The 16,967-nt window shown below is 42.0% G+C and overlaps 2 protein-coding genes across 6 annotated transcripts; one reads left to right on the forward strand and one right to left on the reverse strand.

Moving 5' to 3' along the window:
* Positions 1 to 2,695: 2,695 nt before the first annotated feature.
* Positions 2,696 to 5,786, reverse strand: LOC133914849 (uncharacterized). Its single transcript, XM_062357840.1, has 2 exons — positions 5,754 to 5,786; positions 2,696 to 3,627 (listed from the first exon to the last, which is right to left on the reverse strand). The coding sequence occupies exons 1-2, from the start codon at positions 5,784 to 5,786 to the stop codon at positions 2,950 to 2,952; spliced, it is 711 nt and encodes a 236-aa protein (XP_062213824.1). The 3' UTR covers positions 2,696 to 2,949.
* Positions 5,787 to 8,528: 2,742 nt separating this feature from the next.
* LOC133916773 (polyadenylate-binding protein-interacting protein 7-like) lies at positions 8,529 to 15,466 on the forward strand. Of its 5 annotated transcripts, XM_062360605.1 has the most exons (8): positions 8,529 to 8,772; positions 8,914 to 8,996; positions 9,525 to 10,222; positions 10,297 to 10,382; positions 10,965 to 11,352; positions 11,453 to 11,522; positions 14,156 to 14,281; positions 14,965 to 15,466. In XM_062360605.1, the coding sequence occupies exons 3-8, from the start codon at positions 9,628 to 9,630 to the stop codon at positions 15,239 to 15,241; spliced, it is 1,542 nt and encodes a 513-aa protein (XP_062216589.1). In that variant the 5' UTR covers positions 8,529 to 8,772; positions 8,914 to 8,996; positions 9,525 to 9,627; the 3' UTR covers positions 15,242 to 15,466. The 5 variants fall into 5 exon arrangements, with proteins under 5 accessions (XP_062216589.1, XP_062216588.1, XP_062216590.1 ...); XM_062360604.1 differs by lacking the exon at positions 8,914 to 8,996; XM_062360606.1 differs by lacking the exon at positions 8,914 to 8,996 and having other exon boundaries at positions 8,530 to 8,772; positions 11,453 to 11,523; positions 14,160 to 14,281.
* The last annotated feature ends 1,501 nt before the right edge of the window (positions 15,467 to 16,967 follow it).

Consider the following 16,967-nt stretch of genomic DNA (forward strand, 5'->3'; position numbering starts at 1 on the left):
TAATGTGAAAACATCCTTCATATAGCATTCAGCCCATTTTTCTTTCAGCTTGTAGATACTATCTAACCAAGTTAGTTTGTGCGCCTTATTCCTCATTATGTCAAATTCTTCTTCAATTTTTGCCTTGTCCTCGTACTCATACATGCAAGCACTAAAATCAGAGAGAATATTTGAGTCTTCGTCCTTCTGTTGAGGTAAATGCTTGATAGCATTATGCATTATGTGAAAGGTGCACAATCCATACCATGCTTCTGAAAACACTTGTTCAACTGCTTTTCCCATTGCAAAATCTTGATCTGTATAGATTGTTTTAGGTTGCTTTCCATTATGTGCTTTTAGAAATGTCTCGAAGAGCCACTCGAAGGACTCGAATGTTTCATCATACATTAGAGCAGCACCAAAAACTATTGTTTCTCTAAAATGATTGAATCCAACAAAAACACCAAAAGACATGCTCTCCTTGTTTGTTCCAAAAGTAGTGTCAAAAGTGACAACATCACCAAAGTGTGCATAATCAGCAACTATTTTAGCATCAGCCCAAAATATGTTTGCTATTTGTTCATCACAGTCCATTTGCAATGCATATTGGAGATAGGTTCTCTGTAATTTTGTCTTAAAAATACTTCAGCATGCTTCCTGCTTGACCATATGCCATCTCTCGTTGACGCTTGCTTCGCAAATAGTTTTTGTGATCTCGAAGGGTGTAGCTAAGATTAAGTGGTTTGCCACCTTGGCGACTAGCCAACTCACGTGCAGCTTTTGGCCCAATTCCTGAATCATCGGCTGTTTCAATTTCAAAACCTTGTAATTCTGAAAATTTCCTTTGTGATGCCATCAAGTGCAAGGTCTCTGGCAAGTGAAGGGTGTGATTGTGGTCTAGAACTAGCTCAGACACTTTGTAATTTCCCTTATTTCGATCCATTACAGTACCCATGCAGACTTGACAATCAGTTCTAGTTTCAGCTTGAGGACACTTTGTTAGATGATCCCTTTTGTCTTGTGACCGATGACCCTCATTTGAACAAACAAATCTACATGATGAAATCTTACCATCGGACTTTCTTTTGTTTGTGTACCTTTTCTGACCTCAAAACCTATTTAACCTCCATAGCTAATCCAAAACATCAAAGCCTCATTTGAATTTCTGAATTCCATGTCAATGTGAGGTACCAAACCGGGCAGCACATTCTCTCTAAAAAAAACATGAGCGGAAGACCATTGTAAATGCAGAGAAAAAAGGCTAGAAGTAACTAAAATTTGTGTGGTCTCATATCAGGAAAACAAACATGGAGTAGTACTTTTGTAAATGCATATACAACGTTAGCAGCAACAATAATGAAAAAGAACTTCAAATTTTGGTCTTACCATCAGCTATATTACATTGATTTGGAATTGGGAGTCAAACATCCAAAGGAACACCTTGAAATCGTGATCTCATATAAAAAGAGCAAACATGGAGTATTATTACTTATTGGGTTCATGGTGCTCTTCCTTCCCTTCATATTCCATCTTTACGAGAATAGATTAAGATCACTACTGACCTCTTCACACTGCTAATTGATCGCTTTTTTCCTCTCTGTTCGCGCCAAAACTAACATGCAGTAGCGCTTTTCCCTCCATCTTTTCCTCCCGCGACGGAATGACGAGCACGAGTGAGCGAGGGCCTCCTCACGTGGATGTTTTTGGGCTGAACTGGGCCGTGTGGAATCAGAGGTACCAATACACGAGAGCAAACAAGCGTTCGATCCAGTGGACGGCAGATACGGCACGATTGCATTCTGACGTAGCCCCAGCTACGTTAGAGGATCTGGTTCCCACCTCGTCGGCATTTTGGTATTGTCAACGCTGAAGCTTGTACCGTGCTGAATTTGGAGGATTGGCTTAGAGGGAGGTTAGGGATCATGGGATTTACCTCTAAGCCTGGTATCCATGAAAAACTCACGATCCTTAACATCCTGATCTCGAAACTCTAACCCTGGTGAAATCTGATATCAATTATAATAATGGCTAAATTTAGTCGCTTGACAGTTAGACTTTTGTGATAGTTGAAACAACAAAAATAGATTATTTTTTTAATTTTTTATTGTTTATATTTTTATTTTTCTCCTAATGCCCTGATTTTTCCTTTTTTTCCTAATTTTTTCTAATTTTCTATTTTTCCTGATTTTTTCTTATTTTTCTATTTTCCTAATTTCTTTTTTTTTTCTGATTGGTCTACCACATGCGCCAAAGTACCACCACGTTAGTAAAACTACTGCTACGTCCATAAAAATCGGAGTGGTTTAGTATGTGAGGGGTATTTTACCCGGTTTCGTTACTTTGGGTTTGTAGAAAGTCTAGTTTTATAGTTTAGGATTGAAAATCGAACTTACGAACTTTTATGATAGTTCGAAGGTGTAAAATAGACTTCTCCCTTATTTTATCAATCTAAGATACTTTGCACTAACTTGCACCAATGTTTGTCGTGTGCTAGAAGTCTACTAGATTCGACAAAGTCTTACTAACATATATCTGAAAATAATTCTCTGATTTAGTTTAATAAAAAACAGCTCTGTGCCTTGATTTCTCTAAATATCCAGCAAGGAGAAATATATGCGTAATTAGTGTCATTGTTCCCTCCTTACTCTGTGCCAAAAATGAATGGTATCTTCAATCTTCAGCAGTGCAGATCAAATAAAGTGTACAGATTGGTAAATTTGAACTAAATAACATGGAAGATGGAATTCTCCCATCTTCTAGCTTTTATATATACAATCTCCTACAGTACTTTTCTTCCAAAATTACTGATGTCCTCAGACTTGTACAAGGCTGGAGAAATTGCAACATTCAGGTCCAAATCAAGCATATAAATATTCAGAACTTAAATGAAAATTACGAAACACATGGAAAGGAAAAGAGAAAGCTAGCGCCGCCTGAAAGAACAAATCTTCGATCCGTCTCAGGCGGTCATCATGCCTCCTGGAATTCCACCACCACCACGGCCTTCTCCTTGCCACCCCCGGTGCGGAGCATCCGCCGCACCGCCGCGATGAGCCGCTCGGCCGCGGCCGGCGTCCGGCGCCAGCCGAGCGACCGGCAGAAGGCGGCGTGCCTCGCGATTGCCGCCTCCAGCTCCAGCTCCGACCCGCCTCCGGCAGCGACCTCCTCGCCCACGGCGTCGCCGCAGAGCCCGCACAGCCACCGCCCGCCGTACCTCGCGCGCACGCCGGCCGCGTACGCCGGCGTGCACTCCTCCCTCAGCCCGCAGCACGCGCACACCTCCCACTCCTCGAGCTCCGCCGCCGCGATGGCCGGCGTCACCTCTTGCCCTGCCGCTGCCGCGGACATGTGGAGAAGGCCAAAGATCCGATAAAAGATGCTGGAGTACTTGGTTGGTGCCTTGGTGGAAGGAAAGGGGCCGGACTCAAAACTTTTTGTTCTGCGAGCCTGAATCTGGTAAATGAGGGAGAGGGCAGGCGTTATTCGCCAGCAGAGAGGGAGAAAGGGAGGAGTGGTGCATGCAGCGGTGGTTCGTCCATGGAGGTTGAGCGCAGTGGAGCTCCGATTGGTGAAGCAGCTTGCTCTGTGGGTGTGCGGCTTTTGTATTCGACGAGCACGAGCTGGAGCCTGCAATGGGGGAGTTAGTGACTAAGATTATCTTCAATGATTCTCTTACGTTATATTCCTTTTATAAAAATATTTTTATTTTTTTTTAGCGTTCTAACCATTTTACTTTACAATTTTTTAAAAATATTTGTAAAGTCATTCTTTTTATTTTATGATTCTCTTTCATTTTCTGAATCAAAAACTATCAAAAATGAAAAAATAAAAGAACAAAAATTAAAAAAAGAAATTAGTAAAAAAATAAAATAAAGTGAAAATAGTTTGGGATGGCCTCACTAGGGCAGCGTCAGTTAAAATGGCGGGAGCAGCAAGGTGTGAGGTGGGGCCCTCAGGCAAATCATTGAGGTGGGAGCAGGGGATTTGCTTGCGGGCTTTGATGAGGCGAGTTAGAAACTGTGGCTGCTGAGCTGGCGGTGACAGCGATGCATAATAGGATGATTAGGACCTTATGCTTGATAGGTAGATGATGATGATGATGATGCAAGTCTCCAAATTTCACACTAAGCATCGATGTTTCAACAATGATGTGGTCTAGCTGGCTAGCTTCTGCAAGGACGGTTTGCCAGCTCATTTGACGTCGTATTAGTCTATCGAGAGTTAATATCTAATAATAATTTTAGTGTATTGGTTGATGGTTGTGTGAACGAAGTTTAAGATGTGTGTTTGTGATGAACTCAAAAATATCAAGATTATTTACATACAAGCCTCTCTAATGATAACAGCCTTACGTCGTATGTATTTTATTATCATCATTTGTTAACTTGTTACATATAAGTTTTCTTGACTTCTCTTTCTCCGTTCCCCTATAAAGTGGGTCCTCCTCCTTTTATATACTAGAGAGAATGAGAACTTACAAGTGAATCTCATTTAGTAGATCTATGTCTGATTAGATATTCTACTCTTAGATCATCATTACGGAGAACTAGGTGATCCAAACTTACTCTGAGAGCTTCGTGTGTCCGTCCCATCCGTGGAACGCCTCTCTTTGTGGACTTCGAACACCTGGCATGTCCCATCACCATGTGCCGCAAGATTGTTTGTTAAACCATCCCATCCCTACACTCTGTAAGTCTACATGTAAAATTGTCCACTTATCTGGTCATCCTGCAGGCCCTGCCATGTCCGTCATGCGACACCATATCGATCCTCAAAGCTTCATCCTATAATATTTAATGCAACGAGATAGTACAATACCTAACTACGTCGACTATGACTCTGTTCACCGAATGGAGTGACTTAGAAAGGAAAATATTAGAGTACATAACAATAAATACGATTAGATTAGACAGGTTAGGTAGACACTGATCCTATGACCAATAAAAACTAGTCGTAGAATCGCATAATATCATAGGAGGCTGATCACGAGATCATATAATATCAAAAAAGTCTAGTCGAGATCATATAATATCAAAAAAGACTAGTCGCACAAGCCTTATCTGGTAGTGTAAGTTTCCACTGATTGTGTAATAGGTCATAGGTTAGAAAGTATCTCCTATCAGCTACCATATATTTACTTCGACAAGTGCAAAATTTCAATGGTGCCTAAACGCTAGAGGTATTAGGAAATCGTTATAGAGGCGAAAGTGGTTGTTTACACCCTATTATTGTACTACTGGGACATTTTCTTTAAAAAAAAAATATGTTGTGAAATTGGCACCTTATCATGCCCGTGAACCATGACCCAAGTAAGATAGACATTTAGAGGGAGCTAACTGTTTCTTCTGTTTCAAGAAGATGTGTTCTTCTTTTATCCATAACCCAAAAAATAAAAGGAGGGGCTCCCACGTGTGCCAACGCGTGCCGGGGTTTGGGGAGGTGGGGGTTTGGGGCGCTCACAACCCCCGGTTGAATCCGCTCCTGCCTGTGAACTAGATCATAAGAAGTTTTAGTTGGTGAATTTTTCTGTGTACACTTTGACAGGTACTTCAGTGGGGATCTACGGTGGGAACACCAGCTGGAAGAGAAAGAAAAAAATCCGTTGCTGATATTTTAAAATTTTATTCCTCATAACACTAGAACACCATATTATATTTTTTTCATCTATAACCGTTACTCTATTTTCTACTTTTTATTATTCTCCTTCTTTTTTCAAACTAAAAAAATTCTCTATAAATAGTGTTGTGAGCAGTCTCTTTCGTTCGCATATTTACCGTTAGCCATTCCTCATTTTGCAGCAGCTCCATCACTGTAGAGGTGGAAACCGACTATGCTATTGTGCATTTACGGCCAGCTAGTGTCTGTGTACTGTGCTACTTGTACTGTAGCACGAGAAACGGACTTCGCTGAAGTCAGTCTGAGTGACTCTGGAGTCTGGATCTATCATTGCAACATTCACAGTAAAGGTACCAAGATTACCCTACTATGATCTGCCACTGCGACATTCACGATAAAAGTATCAGATTATTCGGCCTCTCACACCCAGAAGAGAGCGCAACAGTTGCTAGGAAAAAAAATCACATTTTGTAGCCATGGCACCCCTTCGACCGGACCCATGAGTCGGTTTCAGTAGCTTCAACAACCCGGCTCGTGGTCCCATGTCCATCATCACATCATGGATGATCACGAGACACCATTTTTCGTGCGACCATACGTTGTGGAAAACATTTTATCTCTCATTTTAGATCAAGATTATCAATTAAAAAGGTGAATATGTGTCTTATAATTTTTTCGAAATAGATGATCTACTCATTTACCATCCAACACAAGCGAAAGCAAATAGAGAAAAACAAAGAGAAGACTCATAAACTTATGGCTACATAGATGAGATACGAACATGAAGTTTTATTTATGACTATTCCATGATCATAACCACCAAAAGCTCATAACTTGGAGCAAAACTCAAGAAAATGATCTCCGAGTGAAGAAACTCTACAAGTTGATGACTTAAAGATAAGTGAGTATGAGATCCAAACTTGTACTATTGTATGCACATTTTATATCCTTAACAACAAGAAAAAAAACTTCACAAGAGTGAAAAATCGCAGCTCAAAGAAAAAAAATGAAAATCAACAAGAAAATAGAAAAACTTGTACGAAAGGCAAGGAACCAAAAGCATAAGACTAGAAAGAAATGAACACGAGCATATGCAAGACAATAATCTTCATTAAGCACATAAGTCAGTCCTATTTTTAATAGATTATAAAGATTTTTCTCTCACAAAAGTTCTAATTTATTATAAAAGCTAAGCATATCATCTCCTCTTCTTCAAAACATATCACTATGCTCTCAAATGGCTAGATTCAAGCTCTTACATAGCTTTACCTCTCAATTTATAGCCCCTGAGAGCTTCTTTGAGTTTAAGTTTTCTTGTTCCCAAAATATCTTTTACGAGTAGTGCACTCTTACATATCATCAAAGCATTTTAGTCCAGATTTCGCTCCTTCCATCGAATGGCCATGACTTCTTCACAATTTAGCTTCACCTTAACGTAAGCTTCGCGATGATGCCACTTGACCCTTTAGTTCTTCTGTGATTTTATAGCCAAACCACGAAACTCTAGCACGTTTCTCAAAGCATGACTAGCTACACTTGCTTTGCCTCAAGCAAGCGCTTCGATATCGACACGTGTCCCTCATCTTATGATCTCGGCCGCTGACGAGTCTCTCGCTCCCGATCCATCGAGCCATCTTGTTACTTGCACTGTCATCCTCTTTGCTTCACTTTGTCACACTTTATCTTCATCCTTCATCCTCTCTATACTCTGCTTGAACTCCACATGTACCGCTAGAATCACCCTTGACTTCGTCTGGTTTCCTTTATCGTCTGGCACGAAGCACCTGCTTGGCCCCAATCATCTCGGCATCGATCATTAAGTTACATCTATCACCTACACACCTTGAAACAAGCAAACATATATCTCTAAATTCTAATGATATCTCTAGTTAGCCCATAACATAAATCCTCACTTCAGAACTCATTCTGCAGAAAGAGTGAGCACTAGATGTTTCGATGTATTCACTTGAGCACCGGAACATCCGGTGAGAGTGTTTTCATTCAATGCACTGAAAAATGCTCCCTGCAAGAATTGGTTCGGTGTGAAGCTCCGGTGCTCACTTTCCTATCACCAGACCATCCGACGCCTCTATCTCCGTTAGACTCTCCTGCGATCTTTTTGCAAAAATTAGTCTAGTGTATTATTCAGTGTTCACAAACTCACACACCGAACTATCCAGCGGTTATTTCATATTTGGCACCAAACTTTGAATTTCAAATTTTGCCACGTACTGGAAAATACTCTGGTGCTATCAGTATTTTATCACCGGATCATCTAGTGAGATCTTTCACTTTTCACTGAAAATTTCTTCTTTGCAGGAAATGGTCTGATGCTCTCTAAGTTCATCGCCGGACAATATAGTGCCTTAATATTCATTTTTGCTTGAGTATAGAATTGTTCCGGCGTCAGCTTCAGCACCACACTGGACTATCTGGTAAAGCTAACTTTCTATACACCGGATATTCCAATGAGTTCATTTTCTGAACCAAGATAGAAACTCCAACTCCAACTTGAATTATCTATAAAAAAAAATCACACACAAATAAATTTGTGTCAACCAAGTTCAATTCAAATCCAACGTTATCAATGATTCATCTCAACTTAATTTCTCACGTTCCTATACTGACAAAAAAATTAGACATGTGTAATATTCAAACTTTCAAACAAATTTATTGGGTGTAAGTTTCAATATTTTTTCGAAATCTTTTGATGCATGCAATCTAATTGTTTTTTTCCACCGTTAATGAGTGATTTTGTTTATTTGTTATTTTAGTTTATAATTATTGACTCAAATGATCCTATATTTTATTAACATTAGTGATATCATAATTAAATGGTAATTTTTTTGACAAATCATCAAAATGTCTAAAATGCGCACCCCACCGTGATTACAGGCACGAAAGACACAGCCGCCACAGAAAATCAATGCGGGCTAAGGGCGAAAGCAACAGATGAAGTGTCAACGTGTGGATGCAATCCGCCTTCTCACTCACTCCACGCACACGCCGCTCTTCGCAGCGCCGCCGAGCGCAGCGCCGCCGCCCGCTCCCTCTTTGTTTCTCTCTATCTCGGCCGGATCCTCCGCCCTCTGCCGCCGCAGCAGCGCCAGTCCTCTCTCGGTCTAGCGGGGTAGAGATCCGTCCGGGCGCTGGTGAAAAGAACTCGTCTTTGCTTTGGTAAATAATCGTGCCGTAGCTTCCTCGGATGGATTCCCTTGTTGGAAGAGTGCGCTCTGTTCGCAATCGTTCAGTTAGCTGTGGATTCGTGTGCTGCGTAGTGCCCTGCTAATCCAGTCCATCAATTCATTATTTTATTAGGTTCTTGTTCTTCTTCTTGAGCGCGCAAGATCGACATGAGTTGACGCCGTAGGATTTCGTGCTATCTTGGTATCTAATTTAAGGTGCGGGTGCAGTTTGTTTTCCTAAATTTTGTGGGGCACGTGAAGTCCGCCCTTGCTTCGGGAGGGGGGTTTTGTTGGGTCTCACCTGAGCTGGTTTTTATATAGTAAAGAATGCCGATTTTAGATGTTCCGTTGTCTTCAGAATTTCTAATTCGTTATGTAATTCTGCTTCTGGATGGTTAATGGACATAATTTTTGGTGTAAAGCCCATTTCTGTTTGACGTGGGGCCTTTTTCTTCCATTCCTATCCCCAATTCTTCTTGATAATTTGGGTTTATGGCTCATGTGACAGTTACTTCCTTTGACTTGATTGTTTACTCTTGCTGAAGGATGCAGTATCCATGGTAGCATGACCTCGAGAAGTCAGTGATCTTGAGTTTTCTTTGTCATAATTTGGTTTATAAGTTAGTCTGCTTGGATGTATTGTGGCAAGGCCATTTGTTCATTCTTTGTTACAGTTTGTGCTTCTGTTAAATTTCCGTATGCAGAGATCTAACGTTTACTACCTTGCACAATTATATCTTATAGGCCTACGGACAATCTCTCTAGAAAACTTATACCCCTTGGTGTGCAGTACTCTTCGTATCAATCTTACAGTTCTTGAGAAGTGATACATCTGCTCATCAGCAATATGTCCATAGAAGGGAGGAAATTGAGTGTGATAAACAAGAGCACTGCATTAAATCCCAATGCAGAAGAATTTGTTCCTTCATCCCTTAGATCTGTCAATGATGCCTCCATGAGATCAGATGCAACTATGGTCGTTGTCTCAGGACCATCCAAAGAAACTAGCAGAGACCAGCCAGAGTCCATTATACGGAGTAATTCTGATGAAGAAGCACACCAATATTGGCAACAACAGCTCCCAGATGACATCACCCCTGATTTCAAAGTCCTGGGACAAGATGAGACCCCAGATCCTGACAGTCTGTCGCTCACAGGCCTGTCCATAAATGATGGCATTGGCGCGTCAATATTTTCTCCAAACCAGACACTGAGCATGCAGCACCGTGCTTCTCTTATCAGGGACAAACTGAGTACACGTCCAAAGATTGAATTTACTGGCCCAACTTATATAGATGAAAGGTCACAAGCTACAATTATGAGTCCAACTGCCAGTTCCCTGAGTCCAACTGCTGCTCCATGGGTAAAGACAGTAAGGAATGGGGGACAGTACAGCACAAACAGAAGGGATGTCGGTCACTGCAATAGAGATTCTAGCATTGGTATGGTAATGATTTGTGAATTTTCTTTCATGAAGGTGGTCCTATGAACCTAAGATTTTTCCTTACAATTTCAGGAGCTTCATTGCACAACCTTACTAATTCTTATCATGGTAGCAGGCGCAGCTTAAGCTCAACTACGGATATGATGAGTCAACTGGAGGTCTGTCTTTAAGTGTCTTCAGTTATCCACTGTGCTGTTCATCTCAAGTTTTTCTTTTCAGAAGTTGCATACCTTTTATTCAGCAACAGTCATATTGTCGACAACTTAACTATCAATGCGAAAATCAGCTTAAAGAGCTGCTATACACCTAATCTAACAGTCTCACTAAGCAATGCTATCTTGGATGATTGGATCTGACTTTTTAAAACAACACTTACATTTTTATTAAATATTCCAAGAATACTATAAAATATAAATTGTTTCCTTATAGAGCAGATCGATCACAGAAATTGACTGATAGCTCATATCATACTTTTGGATCTATGTTTAGGTGTAAACACTAGTAGTTCGAATGTATCAAATTGGTTATACCCTAGAAGGCACTGAATATCTTTATGTTTTTTTCCTTTTCAGATTAATCTCTTCACAATGACTCCATATAATAATGAACCGATTCTTTCTTTGACTACCTACTGCTAACAAAATTGCTTTTGGACATGCTTCATGGAAATGGTTATATCTGTGTTTACCTGCATGAAATCTCATTCAAATATTTTCTTAGTATTGTTGTATGTTTGATAGCAGAATAAAGTTGATGGACGACTCAGTCAGAACCTCAGGTCACTGTCATTTGGATATTCAAGTCCTCCGTCTGCAGCATCATATTCCCAAAATGGTCTTGTGAACTATAGTAAAGAAGCTTTTGGTCTGCCAAACAGTCCATATAGATCTCATTCAGCTATACTCGCAGACGATATTGTTTCACCTTCAACTGGACGTGAACATTTATCTCTGGATGCCCCTAGAGGAAGGTACAAGAATTTGCCTGTTTCTGGTCTTGGTTCAAGCAGAGGTTCTCAGCTTTTGGTTGGCTCGTATAATGGACATCACGATATGATCTCAACCAGTACCTTACAAAACATAGCTGGGATTCAGACAGGACCAGCTTGGCTTGAAAGTGATGCTGCGGGTAGTGTTCTCGAATTACAATATGCTTTTTTTATGAACTGTTAGCAATTGTATGTGGCATGCCTATTTGTCTTATGGTTTAAATTTGTTTGTGATGACAGCAAACCCATATTTAGAATCAAAGGATGAAGTTCATGACTTTGCAAGCCCGCGGCATGCATTTCTTGAACAGGTATATATGCCACTTTGAGATACTAAACTATTAGACTATTTCAAGAAAAAAATAGCGTGCATGCTGTTTTTAATATCACCTCTTTGTAGCTTTATGAGGGTGCATCTGATCATCTTATGTCAATAGGAGCAAGCATTGTAAATTACTGAATAAATAGAAGTTGGCAGTCATCCTGCATACTGTTTAACATTGCAATTTTAATTGCTTTGGTATATCACTCTTTCTCAGTTCAATTATGACCAGACTTCTTTGTCTCAGAAACAGAATTCGTTGTTCTACTGCTGAAAAAGGTGATACTTGTTACCACATAGTAAAATTAGGAAATTGCAGGAAAACTAGAGCTGAATAGTTTGTTCATGGTAGGTAGAACAAATCTTGTATTGCTTCACTTTTTTATTAGAAATATGATCACCTTGGGTCCTGTGCGTTAGACAATATAAGAGTACTTGGCAATGTGATCTGGAGGTCTTTTTATTGACTGATTTGGTATGGATATTTGTTTTTTTTCTTGATAGTGATTTTTTTTTTCTCTCGAACGCGCAGGAGAACTGCGTGTCATTTCATTAAAGAAGAAGAATAAAATTACAAATACAAATACAAAGCCAAAACAGCCAATCAAAAACAAACAAACGCACCACTCACAAAGAAAGAACGACCCTAACAAACCCCAGAAAGGGTCCTAGGCTACCCAGCCAACAAGCTTTGGAGCCCTGCCGCTCCGGCCATGCACCACATCGCCCCCTCATCAGCAATCAACCTCAAAAGCCCTGCCAGATTAGGCGAGTCCCCATTGAAAACACAAGCATTGCGATGCTTCCAAATCTCTCAAGCAACAAGGATGATGAGGGTATTAAGACCCTTTCTTTTTTGCTTGTCGACCATCTTGAGCGCTCGGCCCCACCAATTAGAAAAAGAAGCCAAACCAGGCTGAGGTGAGATGGATTGCATCCCCACCTTCGCAAGAACAACAGCCCAGACCTGTCGAGCAAACACACAAGAGACCAACAGGTGATGGATGGTTTCACTACTTTGATCACAAAGAGGACAGGCTGCTGGATGAGGGAGCCCTCTCTTAGCCAATCTGTCCGCCGTCCAACAACGACCCAAAATGGCCAGCCACACAAAGAAACGACAGCGAAGCGGCGCCCAGGTCTTCCAAACGCGCTTCCAAGGCGCAAACCGGATGGATCCAACAAAAAAAGCGCCGTATGCAGACTTACTCGAATAGTCTCCAGATTCAGCAAATCTCCAAACATGATGGTCCTGAACACCCTGATGGAGTTCAAAGTCCTCCAATAAAACCCAAAGTTGCAGATATTCACTAATAGCCTGCACAGAAAGCGCGCCTTTGATATCGGCCACCCAATGTCGATTCTCTAGTGCTTGCTGAACTGTTCTTTGGTTGATTACTCGCCGGGGCACCAAGGTAACAAGGTGAGGAGCCACCTCAGCCACGGAACGGCCATGAAGCCAGCGCTCAGTCCAAAATTTTGTGTTACCCCCGTCTCCAACCACAGTGCTAACCGCTATAGAGAACAAGGCCTTAACATTTGGATGCACCTGGATCTGCAACCCAGCCCAAGGCCTTGTCGAGTCAGTCTTCTGCAACCACAACCACCTCATCCGAAGAGCCCAACCAAAAGTCGACAGATCGTGAATACCCAGCCCTCCAAATTGGAAAGGCCGACACACCCGAGGCCAAGAAACCAAGCAGTTGCCGCCATTAGCTTGATCTCTTCCTTTCCAAAGAAACCCCCTTCTGCGCTTATCAATCTCCTTAAGTGCCCACTTCGGAAGATCCATAGCAATCATATTATAAATAGGAGTCGCCGAGAGAACCGCCCGCACCATGATTAGTCTCCCAGAACGGTTCAACAAAGAGGCCTTCCACCCAGGAAGATGATCAGCAACCTTGTCCACGAGAGGCCGCAGAACCGCCTTAGAAGGCTTTCTGACCGACAGCGGAAGACCCAGGTACATGCAAGGGAACTGCTTTATCTCGCACGGCATGACGCCCTGAATGATCTCCAAATCCCCCTCCTGGCAATGTATAGGAGAAACAGAACATTTCAAAAAATTGGTCCTGAGCCCAGAAGCCTCGCCAAAAATCTTAAGAATGTCCTTGATCAGCCCTAATTCAGAGATTACTGGCCGAATGAACAGAACCGCGTCATCAGCATAAAGAGAAACCCGGTGCTTAAGACCTCGAACAGGAAGCTGCTGCAGAAGACCATCCAGGTCAGCCCTCCCGATCAAAGAGTTAAGAACATCCATGACAAGAATAAATAACATGGGTGAAAGAGGGTCGCCTTGCCGAAGACCCCTCTGATGCACAATCAACTCCCCCGGTTCCCCATTCAATAAAATCCTGGTGGAAGATGAAGATAACAGGGTGCACAGAAGATTACACCATCGACGACCGAAACCCAAGCTCTGCAATACCTCCAAGAGTGATAGAAGAACAATTCTTAGACATCACCTAGTGTAGAAGAATATTAGATTCAGTGGTTTGGTTTTTGGTTTCTCACAACTCAATAGCATGCCTCTAAAAATGTCTTGCATCCTGAGTATTATTTATTCAATCAGTAAGAACTGTTTGCTCAGAGTTTTCTGCTGTATGCTGAACATTTTGGCAGGATAGGCAGGCTTTTCTAACGGGCAACAACCCTTTAACAAAGGATCTAACATTGAAGGAGCTATATAATATGCAAAGCAGGTTAAATCAGGAGAAGGTTAAAGAAACAACGTACCGTCAAAGGTCAGCTATAAATTTTTCCCTGATACCATCTTTACGATAAATATATGGTGTAGCTTCCTATAAGATACAATTTGTGCTATGGACACATCTATACAACAACTATTTAAGGTTCTGTAATGTTTTTTTATGGGTGTCCAAACACTGAATTAGGCTTACTTGTTGATGCGAAACTGAGCATGTCAATTAGGATAAGGACAGTTGCTAGATACATTTTGGTGCGCAACTGATCATATGCAATTTGGTGCTTTTTTTCTCAAGCCCAGTCGCCAGTGAGCATTACAAGATTTTTATAAATGGTAGCTATTTGGACGGAAATCATTTCGCTGTTGTTCTTTTTCTATCCAAATGACATTAGGATAAGGACAGTTGCTAGATAGTATATTCTTGTTCAAAATTAAATTGCCGAAATGTGTGGATGGTATTGCGGCATTTGTATTAGTACACTGGCCAAGCCAAATGCAACTATTGTATAGTGACTTTGTTTTGAACCAAAGTTGCTGCTCAACACACTGGCCAAGCTATTTGCAATTCTGTGCCATGTTTTATGAATGGATCGGATCGACCATGCTAGGTGCTACCTGCAACATAACTTAATATGGCGTGCCGACTTCCTGCACCTTTATTTATCGGCTCTAGATGTTCAGTAATTCACGAAAGCTAATCCATTTCCTGGGTTTCATCAGGTTCCAAATGCCAGAGCTACAAGGTCTCATCCAGGAGCAAAATCCCCCAATAGATCTCTGCGGTCTTCATATCAGCGAGGCGATACACGTCCTGAACTACGAACTCAACAACCGGAGGAAGATTGCCCGAGCCACCGGGTGCCGGCTCCATGTCATCATAGTATCAAGCACCCGTACCCCTGCGAGGCTGACCGCCGCCGTCGAGCAGTACCTCATGGAGCACGGCCTGCAGTACACGCAGGCACAGCCAGGACTCTTCCGTGTCCTGCTTCAGTGATAGAACGGGATGGGAGGCTCTAGATGTTCATCAGATGAAAAGAAAAAGAAAAGAAAAGAAAGTTTGACTTGTACTTTTGTATATGGCAGAGATGGCTAGCAGAATAGAAGCGTTACGATAGCTCCTGTAATATTCGTATAGCAGGCTTTTTGTCAGCAAATGTTTACATTGTGAAATTTGCGGAGTTAGGCGACATGATCGTTCGCAATCGTTTAAGGCCCTCAATCTTGCTGCTCGTCGGTGCATACTGTACGATGTTATCCGTCTGCCTGCTACTTGTAGAGTGCATGTTGCGCTTACTACTGGCGTTTTTTCTAAGAGCAAAGGGAATCACCTTAAACCATAAATAAGCAGGGGTTCAAGGAATCAACATATTCTGGATGGGATCGATCTAATCTTGTAATTTTGATCTCATAACCTTTATGTGAACCCCCAAATATAACCAGAGGAATCCACAAACCAAAAAACAAGTGGGTTAAGTTGTATATAGAGCACGCTGCAAACAAGTGGGTTAAATATAGGGGACTTGGAACAAAAGAACCAATGGCTCAGGCATGCAATTGCCAGCAATGTGTATGCAAATCGTAGCAATTCAACCACATAAAAAGATGAAGCAACGAGTGCATTGGAATTTGGGTGTCAGACATGAAATGGTCCACTGAGGGTTCATTTGCTGGCTATGAAATGAAATGACAGGGACGAAGCACAACGGCGCAGTCCCGTTCAACTCCCTTCTGATATTAGGGGCATGGATGATTTGGAAGCACCATAGTTTTTTTTTCTTCTCGAACACGTAGGAGAGATACATGCATTGTATTAAAAAGAAAGAGTGATATAATTTATAAGGAAAATTGAGTCCGAAAACCTCAACAAACATAATAATATAACCCTCGTAGCCCAGCTCACACGTCAGACAAAGAAAAAAGAAAGAACCCCCCACAACAACTGAACGATGAAGATACAAAAAGCAGTTACAACCCGACAACTATACAACAAACAACATCTCCACCAGACAACGCTACACCACAAGCAACTATGCCCTACAAGCACCTCGACCAGGACAGCCTGACAACTCAACAGGTGAAGCTTTGCTCCCACGTCTGACTACGCCTCAAAGACGGGTCCTGGGACATCAAAGTGTACCAACTGTCGCAAAGCGCTAAAAGGTGATAGAAAGCCCCATCGACCAGAAGAACAAAGGGATCGAAACAACAATAGAGAATGGTGTGCCCTGCAAGGAGTGTCACCAATTGAACACCAAAAAACAGAGGGATTCTTCGAAACAACGTCTTCACGAAGGTAGCAGCAAAGAACCGTCATCGCTTGTTCGGGAAGTTGAACAAAGTTTTCACCCGGAGAGATCCCAGAGGGAAGCTTCATCATGACACCTCTAGGGAGGTTATGACGTCAGTGGGCACCACCATCGTCGATGATGACAAGACGCCTGTCACGACTTTTGTCCATAGTTCCCCCCTACCATGGCACAACCCTATGAAACCAGAGGCTTGACAAGTCAGCTAGAGCAATCACCTACAAGAAACAAGGAGCAATACAAGAGCACAATGCATTCGCCAGCAAGGGACGACCAAGGGCGAAGCCCCAACCCATATCAACGCATAACATGGCCGTCGGGTAGCACCAACATCGTCTTCAACAATGACCGACCACCTCAAGGAGCAGGCCGGCTGATCGAAAGGAAGTCCAGCCGGGGCAACGCCTCGGAGCC

The sequence above is a fragment of the Phragmites australis genome, chromosome 4, assembly GCF_958298935.1.
Source record: "Phragmites australis chromosome 4, lpPhrAust1.1, whole genome shotgun sequence".
Taxonomy (NCBI): domain Eukaryota; kingdom Viridiplantae; phylum Streptophyta; class Magnoliopsida; order Poales; family Poaceae; genus Phragmites; species Phragmites australis.